The 14,745-nt window shown below is 36.1% G+C and overlaps 1 protein-coding gene across 1 annotated transcript in view; it reads left to right on the plus strand.

Annotated features, from left to right (window-relative positions):
* SMC1B (structural maintenance of chromosomes 1B) overlaps positions 1-14,745 on the plus strand; it is a 63,994-nt gene that overhangs the window by 25,487 nt on the left and 23,762 nt on the right. The window contains 3 exon segments of the mRNA XM_073006611.1: positions 848-1,027; positions 4,256-4,402; positions 14,501-14,638. Of these exon segments, the coding sequence (XP_072862712.1) occupies positions 848-1,027; positions 4,256-4,402; positions 14,501-14,638 (465 nt within the window).

Below are 14,745 nucleotides of genomic sequence, written 5' to 3' on the forward strand. Positions count from 1 at the left end.
TGGCTGGGCTGGTCTTGAACTCCTGAGCTCAGGTCAGCCTCCCAAAGTGCTGGGATTACAGGCGTAAGCCACACGCCTGGCCCAAAAGTGGTTTTTTAAAATTCCATAGTGTTTTGTTGCTCTCTTGACACATATCTAAATGGGCATTATTTTCCACTAGATTTTATGATTTTAAAAGTGTCTTGTGGAACACTTCCTATACATTGTTTTATCCTGACTGGTTAGTGACAGAGTTGAAACTGGAAATTACGTCTTCTGGCTTTTGATGAAGTTTTTGTTTTTAAAAAATATTACCAAAACCCATGGTGGGATGTAGTTCATCATGTTCTTATCAGTCTTTTATGGTGTGTAATTACATACTGTTTTTTTGTTTTGTTTTGTTCTGTTTTTTGTCTTTTTTGTCTTTTTTGTCTTTTTGGGTTTTTTTGTTTGTTTGTTTGTTTTGAGATGGAGTCTCACTCTGTCGCCTAGGCTGGAGTGCAGTAGTGCTATCTCAGCTTACTACAACTACCGTCTCCCAAGCTCAAGCGAGTCTCCTGCCTCAGCCTCCTGAGTAGCTGGGATTACAGGCATGTGCCACCATGCCTGGCTAATTTTTCTGTATTTTTAGTAGAGGCAGGGTTTCACCATGTTGGCCAGGCTGGTCTCAAACTCCTGACCTCAAGTGATCTGCCCACCTTGGCCTCCCAAAATTCTGGGATTATAGGCGTGAGCATCATGCCCGGCTGGGTACATACTGTTAATCTTTTGCTGTCATGCGTATATATGTTTTGTGAGAAAGAATATAATGAACATTTGGTTTTTATTTCAGTGTATCTAACGTGTTAAATATTTTAAAACCCTTTAGATCAAGCCAATCAACGAAAGATTAAGGGAACTTAAAGGCTGTAAAATGGTGATTGATGTCATAAAGACTCAGTTTCCTCAGCTGAAGAAAGTGATTCAGTTTGTGTGTGGAAATGGTCTTGTTTGTGAGACTGTGGAAGAAGCAAGGCATATTGCATTCGGTGGACCTGAAAGACGGAAAGTAAGAAAAGAGGCTTGGATCACATCTTTGGATAAGTTGAAGTAGTATTTATATGACAAACATACACAAACACAAATATTTATATATGCGTTTTATATGTTCTTTTTTCTAAAGAGAACCAACATAGAACCTAAGGTGGTTATGGCCTCAGTGGTTTTTATAATTTTCTGTTGAATTTAGAAAAAAAACCCTTATAGCATTTCTCAACATCATAAATTATATTTCGGAAATTAGATTTATTTTAATAATATCCTAAAGCAGTTAGTTGTTGTTGTTGTTGTTTAACCTTACATGGAACCCTGGATATAGTACCTGTGGTTTTGAATACCAGGAAAGATTTTGGGTATTTATTTTACAACATGGGCTAATTCTTCCATACTTTAGTGGAGATACTAACTGTCCTTTTGCATATTCAAGGTTTAACATATTTGAATTTCTAGAGAACACAATTGAAATGAGATTACTAAATACAGGTATCTTGAGGGAATAATTTTGGTCTTAGAAGTAAGTACTATTTTATTCTTAGTTGAATAGAGAGTATTTAGTTATATTTGTATTTAGTTGAACAACGTTAAATGATCTGATGTAGTTTTTTTTTAAAAACTACATTTACGATGAAGTATAACATAATGCTTGAGGGTATATAAGCTGTAAAGTAAGACCAGTGATGCTACTTAGTAACTAATTATGTGACTTTAGGGAAGTTTGTAAACCTCTAGTTTTAGTTTTCTCATCTAAAATTGGGGAAATAATATTACCTGTTTTATAGGGTTATGAGAATTAAATTAAGTAATAACACGAAAAACGCTATTATAGTTCCTGGCAAATAGCTCTCAAAAACTGGTAGTAATTTTATTACTTACTAGTCAATTAACACATTTAATCTGGAATGTTCAGAATTGCAAATTAACACAAACAGGCACTTCTTAATGAGACATGAAGATTTCCAGTGTTAAATTTATTGACTTATGTAATATGATTAATTTTTCATACATTTTGGTGTGTCTGATCAATAATCTTAAGCATAATGTAATCACTGTCGTTGAATTCTACATGTTAAATTTAAGGTAGTATAGTTATTGTTTTTCTTATTTTGCTGCCTAATTAACTACACTAACAGCTACTTTTGTATATTTGTATATTTCATAGAATTGATATTTGAAGATTTGTGTTGTCAAAGAAGTCACGTGAAGATATGATTGCTTATTCCTTCATATAACAAATATTTATGGTTTCTATCTTGTTCACAATAACATCTTTACCCCTTTAGGTTGTATCTTATTTTTATCAGTAGTTCAAAATTTTAATCAGGTGTATCTTATTTGTATCTTGACTATATCTCAGGAACTTTGGAAGAATTTTCTCTATTTTAGATTGGGTCAGACCGTTGGATAGATGTCACATTTTCACAGAAATCATCTGGTGAATCATCTGCAATTTGTGCTTTTGGTTTTCTATATACTTGATACCATGTTTTAGAATTTTCTTTAGTCAAACATTGCGAGTAGTATTAAATATTTTGGTTTACTTGTTTACTTGTAAACTATAGTATATATAAACTATATACAGTATCTATAAACTACAAATATGAATTACACCAATTCTGCTAGCTATAGTTTGGTCACCATATTTTAGTGATAACTGGGTTTTTACATATTTTAAAAATTTATGTACCAAAATTTGAAAATCCTGAATCTCTTTACATATATGTAGTTATTCTGTCTGTTTCCCTTAACCAGAGATACATTATTTATTTTCTTCTCCTATAGACTGTTTGGTTGTTACTCTAAAACATATATTATAGAAAGATCTATTTGTACTGTGCCCTTTTAATATGGTGAAGCAAAAAACAGACCTAGAAAAATGTCAGTAAGTAGCTGGAAAATTTGTGAAAATATTATTTTTTCCAAAATTTCACATATTAAACAATAGCAAATAAAGTGCAGGGTACCACTTTGCTGGGTACCACCTGGAATAAAATATCGTTAATCTAAACCTCATTCCTTGTATCAGGATAAATTCCAGATGAATTAGAAATGTTAATGTAAAAAGTAAAACCATAAAATTTCTAAGAGAAACCATGGGAAATTTTTTCTTTTCTTTTTTTTTTTTGAAATGGAGTCTTGTTCTGTCACCCAGGCTGGAGTGCAGTGGTGCAATCTCTACTTACTGCAACCTCTGTCTCCCAGGCTCAAGCGATTCTCATGCCTCAGCCTCCCAAGTAACTGAGATTACAGGTGCCCACCACCACACCTGGCTAATTTTTGTATTTTCAGTAGAGATGGGGTTTCACCATGTTGGCCAGGCTGGTCTGAAACTCCTGACCTCAAGTGATCCGCCTGCCTTGGCCTCCCAAAGTGATGGGATTACAGGCATGAGCCACCACTCCTGGCCTGGGAAATTTTTTCTTAATCTCAGAGACAGGAAGGCTTTTCCAATATGAAAAAAAAACCCAAAAGCTATAAAAGATGAATGAATTCACCTAACAAAGAGTTTCTGCATGGCAAAGACTACCATAAGAAAAATCAAAAGAAAAATGGCAAACGGGAAAATATTTGTAGCTCATAGTAAAGAGCAGATGTTCTTACAAATCACTGTGGAAAAGAACAATAATATAGTGGGAAAATGGGCAAGGGATATGAACAAACTTGTTTTCATAAAAGGAAATATAATGATTCTTAAACATGGAAATGCAACCTCACTCATATGGAAAATACTCATTAAAATTACACTGAGGTACTATTTTCACCTGTCAGATTGACCAACATCAAAATGTTTAGTAACACTTTATGGGGAAAGAGATTCTTTTGTTCACTATTGTGGGAACTTAACTTTATACCGGTTCGATGAAGGGCAGTTCTCTCACTTGTGCCTTTGAGGAACTTAGCTTGTAGATTAACTTACATGTGTATGAAATGATGTGTGTACAAGCTTTATTCACTGAATCATTGTGTATAACAGGAAAAATTGGAACCAACCCAGATATTGATATAAGACTAAATCAATAATTTATTGCCTAGAATTGCTTTCGGCCTTAGTAAAATGGATTTTAAATTTGTGGTTTGTTTATTGTTTGGGGTCTCTTCATAAACTAGATATTTTATTAGTAAAGTTCAGTAAGTGTCTTTTCTCATCTGTTTTATTCTTAACTTTAAAAATTGCCACAGTATGTTTTTATTTGTATCTTTGTGTACATTTCTTCAGGGCAAAATATTTTTAATTTTACAGACAGTAGCTCTTGATGGAACATTATTTTTAAAATCTGGAGTGATCTCCGGAGGGTCAAGTGACTTAAAATACAAGGCTAGATGCTGGGATGAGAAAGAGTTAAAGAATCTAAGAGACAGACGAAGCCAGAAAATCCAAGAGCTAAAGGTAAATCCATGCCATAAAAGTTGTAATATAGTAAGTAGAATAATTGTGTTTTTAAACTGGGTGGGTTTTTTATAATAACCATTTCTGTAGTTTAAGAATTGAAATAATGCAGAATGAAATAAAAATAAAAAATAAAAATCTTTCCCTTACTCTCTTCCTTATATCTCAGTGGTATTTACTAAACACGGTTTGATACATAGCTTCCAGAAATTTTCTTGGTGTGTGCAAGCATATGTATTATTTTTCCTATTTTCTTTGTTTTATAATAGACTGTTGCTATAGTGTTTGCAGCAAGTTTTTTTTTTCTGTTTTAGATGGAGTTTCTCTCTTGTTGCCCAGGCTGGAGTGCCATGGCGTGATCTCGGCTCACTACAACCTCCGCCTCCCGGGTTCAAGTGATTCTCCTGCCTCAGCTTCCTGAGTAGCTGGGATTACAGGCATGTGCCACCATGCCCAGCTAATTTTGTATTTTTAGTAGAGATGGGGTTTCTCCATGTTGGTCAGGCTGGTCTTGAACTCCCGACCTCAGGTGATCCGCCTGCCTGGGCCTCCCAAAGTGCTGAGATTACAGTTGTGAGCCACTGTGCCCGGCCTGATAGGCATTTCTTAAAATATAACTGAGGTTGGGCATTTCTTCATGAATGTAATGGTCCTCTGTAATTTTTCCTTCTGTGAACTGCTTATTTTCTCTGCACATTTTTCTAGTACATTGTTCCTTATTTTATTACTATTTTAAGAATTATTTGTATTAAGTAATTTAGTCCTTAGTCATATGTGTTGTAAACATTTTTCATTTGACTTTTTAGTCAGCTTCAGTTGGAATATAATTTATATACCATAACAGTCACTAATTTTAAGTATAATTTAGTAAGTTTTGACAAATGTACATAGTCACATAACCATCATGATGTATCATCATATCTATATCATGATCATGCACTCATGATATAGAACATTTTCATCACCCCCCAAAATTCCTTTGGGTTCCTTTTAGTCAGTCCCCTCTTCTGGACCCTTTGGGGGCCTCACAACTTAATCTACTTTCTATCATTATAGTTTTTCCTCTTCTAGACTTCCATATAAATGGATTCATACAGTCAGTAGTCTTTTGTGTTATATTTTCTTCACTTAGTATTTTTGAGATTCATGTGTGTATCAAAAGTTATTATTTTTAATTGCTGAGTATCTCTTTGACATTGACTTTGTTCTTTTTGTCATACATGTGTTTTTAATCTTTATGTAGCCAAATTTATTAATCTTTTATAACTTCTGGATTTTAGGATGTGTTATGCTTAGAAAGACCTAATTCTTTCTGAAGATCACAAAAGAAGTACAATAATGCTTCCTTCTAGTGCTTTTGTGTTTTTAACATTTATATTTTTTATTCATCTGGAATTTATTTTGATGACTGGGGACCCTGCTTTATTTTTACCAACTGACTTACCATTTTACAAAAGTATAATTTGTTGAATATTTTAATTCCCTCATTTATTGAAGCCAAATTTACAGATGGTAAATCAATAGAATGCTTTCAGATTATTTATTTATTGTTTCTATTTAGTTTTCTTCCTTGGTTGATTCAAGCACTTACTTTGGCAAAGTTACTTGACTAATTTTCATCTTTTCCTGAAGCGTAAGACTACATTTTATGTTTTAATCAAAGGTGTAGAAATATTCAGCTTTTAAAGACTTGAACAAATTTAGGCCTAGGCACAGAGAAAGTTCTGGGAAGATACCAACTTAAAGTCAATCTTGCTTCCCATCCATGTCCATGCTAAGGTTCCATCTGTGTGTCACAACCTGAACCAGGTGGCAGCTAGGTGGGAATGATGTCTGGGGTTCTGAGGGAGGCTGCTGGGAAAAGCTGATATAGGGCTTCCTCTCTTTTGATGTGAAGAGTTCTTGGGTAAGAATCAGGACATAGCGGAATCTGGGGGTAAGTTAAACATTTGTCCCATGTGAGGATGCCTGATCTTCTTGAACCCCATGAAGCTAAATATTAGCTTAGTAGGAAATTTGTGGCTTCCCTATTCCTGAGTTTGGAAGAGTCCAGGGATACCAGAGAGATATCTTTTCCTCTGCCTCAGGGTAGTCTCTGTCTCAGGGTGGTACTGACAGTCTTCTCTTGTAATCACTGACCCTCAGGTATAGAAAATCCTTGTGGGGTGCTGTGATTTCGGGGACTTTAATACTCAGACATGGTCCTCAGTGGTGAAAGAAATACATTAATGTATCTGAGGTGTTCTAGGAGCCAGGCAACAACTTGAACAAAAAAGTAACGGAGCATTAAGGAAATTTAGTATAGGGTCATCCTTCCCCTGCCAATCCCCAACACACAAAAAGATTTTCCAGGACTAAAAAACGTACTTCTGGCCAGGCGTGGTAGCTCATGCCTGTAATCCCAGCACTTTGGGAGGCCAAGGCGGGCGGATCACCTGAGGTCAGGAGTTTGAGACCAGCCTGGCCAATAGGACAAAACCCCATCTCCAAATGCAAAGCTATGTGCAAATCCACACACTTCATGTAGAATTCACTAATTTGATTCTCACAACAGCTGGTGATGGGTATTTTTACTACTCACATTTTCTAGTTGAATAACCTGAGTTACAGACACGTTAAGTGGCTTGGCGAGGTCATACCCCCAGGAACTATGGGTGCTTGGGATTGAACCCAAGGAGAACTGGCTCTCAGGCACTTCACTCGACCGGCTCCTAAAACTGACCTGAAACAGCAGTGGCCTTGAAACAACAGAGACTTGGCCGGGCGCAGTGGCTCACGCCTGTAATCCCAACACTTTGGGAGGCCGAGGTGGGCGGATCACGAGGTCAGGAGTTCAAGACCAGCCTGGCCAACATAGTGAAACCCTGTCTCTACTAAAAATACAAAAATTAGCTGGGCGTGTTGGCGCGCACCTGTAGGCCCAGCTACTCAGGAGGCTGAGGCAGGAGAAATAGCTTGAACTGGGAAGCAGAGGTTGCCATGAGCTGAGATCATGCCGCTTCACTCCAGCCTGGGCAACAAGGCAAGACTCTGCCTCAAAAAAAAAAAAAAAAAAAGAAGGAAAACAGAAAAAAACCTGAATGTTGAAAAATAATGGGATGCTCACCTGACAAATGCAAACAAAAAGAAAACAAAAGTAATAATGTCAGACAATGTGAACTTAAGGGTTAAAAATCCTTGTGTGTAGTAAGCTTTCAGCAAGTACTTATAATTTAATTGAATAAAGAAGATTATATGTAACATAAGACAAAGATTTCCATTATAAATCTGTGCAGCACATAGCACCTAGATATTAATATTTAGAGTAAAACTAATTTTTTTAATAGAATGGAAAAGATAACTCAGGAATTGGAAAATCACTCTTAGAAGGAAAGGTTAAGTATTTAGTTTGGTTGAATTAGGGAAAAGGCTTGAAACTACTTCTTAATAAAAATAAAAATATAGTGGAATATTTTTATTCCACTTCTGAGTAAGTCACATGCTTTTATGCTTTAGTTTCCTCATCAGTATAATGTGAATAATAACATCTATTTCATAGCATTGTTAAGAGGATTAAGTTGGTTAATAAATGTAAATTGCATAGAACAATAAGTGCTCAATAAATGCAAGATACTGTTAAAAATATCTGTTAAACATTTATGAAAATTGATCATATGCTCAGCCACAATGGAAACCTCAATAGTTTTTTTTTTTTTTTTTTTTTTTTTTTTTTTGAGACGGAGTCTCGCTCTGTTGCCCAGGCTGGAGTGCAGTGGCCGGATCTCAGCTCACTGCAAGCTCCGCCTCCCGGGTTTACGCCATTCTCCTGCCTCAGCCTCCCGAGTAGCTGGGACTACAGGCGCCCGCCACCTTGCCCGGCTAGTTTTTCGGTATTTTTTAGTAGAGACGGGGTTTCACCGTATTAGCCAGGATAGTCTCGATCTCCTGACCTCGTGATCCGCCCGTCTCAGCCTCCCAAAGTGCTGGGATTACAGGCTTGAGCCACCGTGCCCGGCACCTCAATAGTTTTTTAAAAGTAGAGCTTTTTATAGGTCACCTTGATCATAATTTAATGAAACAAGAAATAATGACCAAAATAATATTTGTCTCTGTAGAAATTAAGAAATGTAGATAGTTTTGGAATTAAGGAAGTAATCCAGAGGCAAATTACAAAGTATTTCAAAAATGATGAATAGGAATATACTTCCTACCATTATCTTTGAGACACAGTAAAAGCTACATCAAGAGGATGTAATCAAGTAATGCCTACATTACTAAAGAAGAAAGAAAAAATATAAGGGAACTTATTAGTCACTTTTTAAGAAATTAGAGGAACCACAGACTGGGCAACATAGTGAGACCTCTTCTCTACAAAAAATTAAAAATTAAAAAATTAGCCGGGAGTGGTGGCATGCACCTATAGTCCCAGCTACTTGGCAGGAGGATCACTTAAGCCTGGGAGCTCAAGGCTGCAGTGAGCAGTGATCATGTCACTGCACTTCAGCCTGGGTGACAGAAAGAGACCCTGTCTCAAAAAAAAAAAAAAAAAAAAAAGGAAAGCAATTAGAACAACTGGCCAGGCATGGTGGCTTTTGCCTGTAATCTCAGCACTTTGGGAAGCCAAAGCAGGAGGATCACTTGAGTCCAGGAGTTTGAGACCAGCCTGGACAACATGATAAGACCCCATCTCTATTTAAAAATAAAAGAAATTAGAGTACCCACAAAATAACAAAAGTTATACAAGGAATTTTTTTTTTTTTTTTTTAGACAGAGTCTCACTCTGTTGTCCAGGCTGGAGTGCAATGGGGTGATCTCGGCTCACTGCAACCTCTGCCTCCTGGGTTCAAGCAATTCTCCTGCCTCAGCCTGCCAAGTAGCTGGGATTACAGGCACGCACTCCTGTGCCCAGCTAATTTTTTGTATTTTTAGTCGAGACAGTGTTTCACCGTGCTGGCCAGGCTGGTCTGGAACTCCTGACCTCATGATCTGCCTGCCTTGGCCTCCCAAAGTACTAGGATTACAGTCATGAGCCACCATGCCCAGGCTAGGAAATTTTTTTAAAGCTGACATTAATTTAGTAGAAAACAACTCAAAATAGAAAAGGGGCAAATCTAAAAGCTAGTGCTTTTGAAAGACTAGATAAACTCTGCAATCCTAATGAAGGAAAAAAAAAGCTAGAAGCAAACATACATGATCAGGAGTGAAAACATTAAAATAATTTTAAAAGAATCCTACATGTGAATAACTGTATGGTTTTAAAAATTGAAAATTTGGAAGAAATGGATATTTTTTAGAAAATATAAATTACCAAGATTGAACAGAAAAAAGGTGAAATGTTTGAAAAGGTAGGCAGTGGTGTGGTATGCTGGCCTAATCCCCATCCAGTTTCCTTCCTTTCTAGACTCTATTGCAAGATTGTGAAAAACAAAAACAACTTAATTTCAAAGTTGCCTTGTAGCTAGGTCTGGCCATGTGACAGTTTTGGCCAGTGAGATATAAGTGAAAGTTTTGGTGTTATCTTCTGCATTTCTTCCTCCTGACTGCAACGCAGTCAAGATGCAGCAGCAATATTGCACCAAAGGAAAAGCAAGCATGAGGATAAAAGTCATTGTACTAAGGAGCTGAAAATTAGATTCATTATTGATTAATGGCAAACTAGTTTTGTGTGAGGAAAAAAATATATATATATATATATTTAATGCCACTGTGATCTACACTGAAAAAAGGCTTCAGGAATATAAAATGGTATATATCATATCATGGAAAATAGTACGATGGCTTCTCAAAAAATTAAAAATAGAATTACCATATTATCCTGCAATTCTTTCTTTTGTCACCCCAGAACCTGTGAATATGTTGGGCATATACCCAAAACAAAAAAGCAGGGTCTCATAAAAGAGATTTATACACCCATGTTCATAGCAGCATTATTCGCAATAGCCAAAAGGTAGAAGCAATCCAGGTGTCTATCAACAGGTGAATAGATAAACAGAATGTAGTATATACATACAATGGAATATTATTCAGCATTAAAAAGGGAGGAAATTCTGACATATGCTACAACATAGATGAAACTTGAGGACAAATACTGTCTGATTACACTAACATGAGGTACCTAGAGTAGTCAAATTCATACAGAAAGGAGACCAGTTGTTGCCAGTGGCTGGAGAAGGGGAGAATGAGTTGTTGTTTAATTGAGACAGAGTTTCGGTTTTGCAAGATGAAGAGATCTGGAAATTGCTTGCACACAGTGTGGATATATTTAAACACTACTGAACTGTACACTTAGAAATGGTAAAGATCTCACAACTATGCTTGACTAGCCAAATAAAAATGGTAAAGATGGTAAATTTTATGTTATGTATGTTTGACCACGAGTAAAAACCAAAAATAACCTCTGGGACCATATGAGTTTACAGCTTAGTTTTATGTAATATATAAAAAAGATGGAAACTTTCCAGCTTATTTTATAAAGGTAGTATAACTTTAATATAAAATAATACATAGTACAAAAAAAACCTAAAAACTGACTTCCCTTATGAGTATAAATATATAATATCTAAATAAAATGTCAGTATTAGAGAATTGAGCACTGTAGTAAAATCATACATCCGACTTGATAGAATTTATTTCACAGATACATGGGTGTTTAAGTGATCATCATAATCCATTATATGAATGAATTAAAGGCAGGAGAAAAGTCATGTCATCATGTGTAAAAAAGGCATTTGATAAAATTCAGCAGCCAGACCTAATTAAAATACTAAGTAAAAGACTAATTAGTGGAAATTATTTAAATAAAATAAATAGCTCTTGAACAGAAATAATTGCTTAAATAGTGAAAACAGTGAAATCATTTTAGTTAAAATCAAGAAATAGACAGTTATCTGTTACCACTATTCAATGTAGTCTTGGAAGTGTGAACCCTGAATATCTGAGACAGGTGTCAGTTAATTTAGAAAGTTTATTTTGTCAAGGTTGAGGACGCACACCCATGACACAGTCTCAGGACGTCCCGAGATGTGTGCCCAAGGTGGTCAGAGCACAGTTTGGTTTTATACATTTTAGGGAGAAATGAAACATCGATCAGCATGTAAGATGAACATTGTTCGGTCTGGAAAAGGCAAGACAACTGGAAGCAAAGGCAGGATAACTCAAAACAGAGAGGGGGTTTCCAGGTCATAGGTAGATAAGAGACAAATGGTTGCATTCTTTTGAGTTTCTGATGAAGCGTCTCCAAAGGAGGCAGTCAGATACGCATTTATCTTGGTGAGCAGAGGGGGGACTCTGAATAGAATAGGGGGCAGGTTTCCTCTACGCAGTTCCCAGCTTGACTTTTCCTTTTAGCTTAGTGATTTTGGAGCCCCAAGATTTATTTTCCTTTCACATTTCCCCCCTTTTCTTTTTAAAAATCTTTTGGTGAAAGCATTTTAGAGGAAAATGAGTCTCTGGTCTCAGGTTTCATGTGATCTCTTATGGCTAGGATGGTTTATTTCTAGATGGGTAGGTTCCAAGTTACTAGGAAAGCTGATTTTCTCATGTCCTGTGAAAATAGGAGAAGGAAGGAAGAACAACAAGAAACAAAAGAACAATCCTGGAAAATCGATATAGGTCACATTACTATGAAGTCCATACATTAGCAGGCAGGTATGAAAGTGGCTTATGTACGTAAATAGGTTGCTGTTATTTTCTTCTGAAATTTAAGTTGTCTAGCTTCAGTTCGTAGGGCTTTACGAAAAGCACAGCTTAGTTTTCAGCGACTCCACATTAGGAAAAATGGGGAAAAAAGAAGGAAAAAATTGAAAACGTTATTTTGAAGACTTGTAACCAAGAAAAATTAGAATTTGGTCCAAACTGTCAAAATTCAAAAACATTAGGCAAGACTAGAATCTAACAACAAGTGTACTAGTTTTTGAAACATAATTTTTCTCTCTCCAATTTTCCATTTTTACTAAAGACAAGTTATGGTTGGACTGAATGCTGTATTATATACTTGGCCTGATTATTTGTATATAATGTTGCAAGAATAATTTTTTTTACATCAAGCCCAATCTCTAGAAAGACCATTATAATTTCCCTTTAATACAAGACAACTTGATCATATAAAAGTTTTTTGGTTTTTTTTCTATAAATCTTTTTATTGTGATTTACACAGACCATTCACGATATGCTTGAACTTTCTGGTTTGTCCTGAACATCCCTTTTTCTTAAACAACCATTCATTTTATTCTAGGACTAAATTTACCGTACAAGATTCTTTCTCATATAAAATTATTTCTCTTTAAGCTTTCTTACCAAAAAAAAAAAAAACCCTCTATTTTTATAACTTTCTTTACTTCTCTCTTATTTTCTGATTCCTTTTACCTTGTTTTTATACATAACTTTTAAATAAGCTTTGAATTAGACAAAAATTGTTCACCTTTTTGAAATGGACACTCTTTTTTTTTTAAGAATGTTTTCCTACAATATATTTTTATTGGAAAATACCCAAATAATGAAATATCTATTATTTAATATAACTTTAGATTCCAAATTATGAGTTTGTCTATAAGTATTTATCCCATCACATTCGCCTAATTATTTTAATCATTTACCTAGATTATTTATGAAAACTGCAATAGTCATCATTTAAAGTTATGGAACCACCATTGCAAAATTATAACTGAGGCAGTGAAAAACATCTGACTTAACTGACTCTACCTCGCTTCTAACCTCCAAGCTGTCCTTGTTCATTCCTGGGGATAGGCCAAACTAACTTTGGGAGGAAGTTAGGTTATAGTTTAGCTTTGAAACAAAGACAGTAACAGTCCTTTCCCAAAACAAACCTTACTGCCTGTGGACTAGATTGCCTAAAGCCTCAAGATTAGAAATTATGGTAATCTTACTAAATTCAAGATACAGCTATTTACAGGTATCTTACAGATTAATGAAACAACAGGAACTCCAGAAATAAAGACCAGTATACTTAACAATTAATAATTAATGTTCAGCAAAGATGATGTTTCAGTTCAGTGAGAAAAGGATAGATTATTTAATAAATGGTATCAGCATATCTGGAGAAAGTAATTTTGTGCCCTATATTATTGTAAACCAAAAGTATCTGAGACAGGTCTTAGTCAATTTAGAAGTTTATTTTGCCAAGGTTAAGGACATGCCCGTGACACTGCCTCAAGAGGTCCTGAGAACGTGTGTCCCAGGTCACCAGGCTGCAGCTTGGTTTTATGTTTTAGGAGACCTAAGACATCAGTCAATACATGTCAGATGTACCTTGGTTAAGTTCAGAAGGGAGGAGAACTGGGAGCTGGGGTTGGAGAAAGCACTTCCAAGCTATAGGTAGATTCAGAGTTTCTGCTTGGCAGTTTGTTGAAAGAGTTTATCTAAAGACCTGGAGTCAGCTGGGCGCAGTGGCTCACGTCTGTAATCCCAGCACTTTGGGAGGCTGAGGTGGGCAGATCACAAGGTCAGGAGATCGAGCCCATCTGGCTAACATGATGAAACCCCATCTCTACTAAAAATACAAAAAATTAGCCAGGTGTGGTGGCGGGCACCTGTAGTCCCAGCTACTCGGGAGGCTGAGGCAGGAGACTGGCATGAACCGGGGAGGTGGAGCTTGCAGTGAGCAGAGATAGCACCACTGCACTCCAGCCTAGGCGACAGAGTGAGACTCAGTCTCAAAAAAAAAAAACAAACAAACAAACCTGGAGTCAATGGGAGGGAGTGTCTGAGGGAGTTAATTTGGTTGAGGCATAAGGTGAGTGAAAGAAGAAGGGAATGAGGGAGGCAAGCCAAAAGGTAAAGATGCACTAAAAACAAGGCAATTACAAGATCCTATTTATGTCGTTAGTGTGTGTTGGATGGAATATACACACCCCTCTTCATTTTCCATTCCCAATTCTTTCCTGTTAAGCAATGTTAGTTTTTTTGAGGAAGCTGTATGGCGTTTTAGTTACTCCAGATCACTAATGTACTTAATTGCCGAGTCTCTTATCAGAGGAAAGAGAGGTAAGGCATGGGTGTGGTGGTATGTAAAAATCAGTGAATTATTACATATGAAAGCACTTTGAAAAGTGGAAGTGCTTTTCTATCATAAAATATTCTCATATTTTTCTTTCTTTTTAGGATTTAATGAAGACACTCCGCAAAGAAACAGATTTGAAACAAATACAGACCCTGGTACAAGGAACTCAAACACGACTCAAATATTCACAAAATGAACTGGAGATGATTAAAAAGAAGCACCTTGTTGCTTTTTACCGGGTAATATAGATTTACATAAAATATGCTGGGCACTTGACCCAGGACATAGAATTTCAGGAATTACATTTATATAGCTCCATGTAATTTTAGATACTTTTTTTTTTTTT

This window comes from Chlorocebus sabaeus, chromosome 19 (genome assembly GCF_047675955.1).
Source record: "Chlorocebus sabaeus isolate Y175 chromosome 19, mChlSab1.0.hap1, whole genome shotgun sequence".
In the NCBI taxonomy this organism is placed as follows: domain Eukaryota; kingdom Metazoa; phylum Chordata; class Mammalia; order Primates; family Cercopithecidae; genus Chlorocebus; species Chlorocebus sabaeus.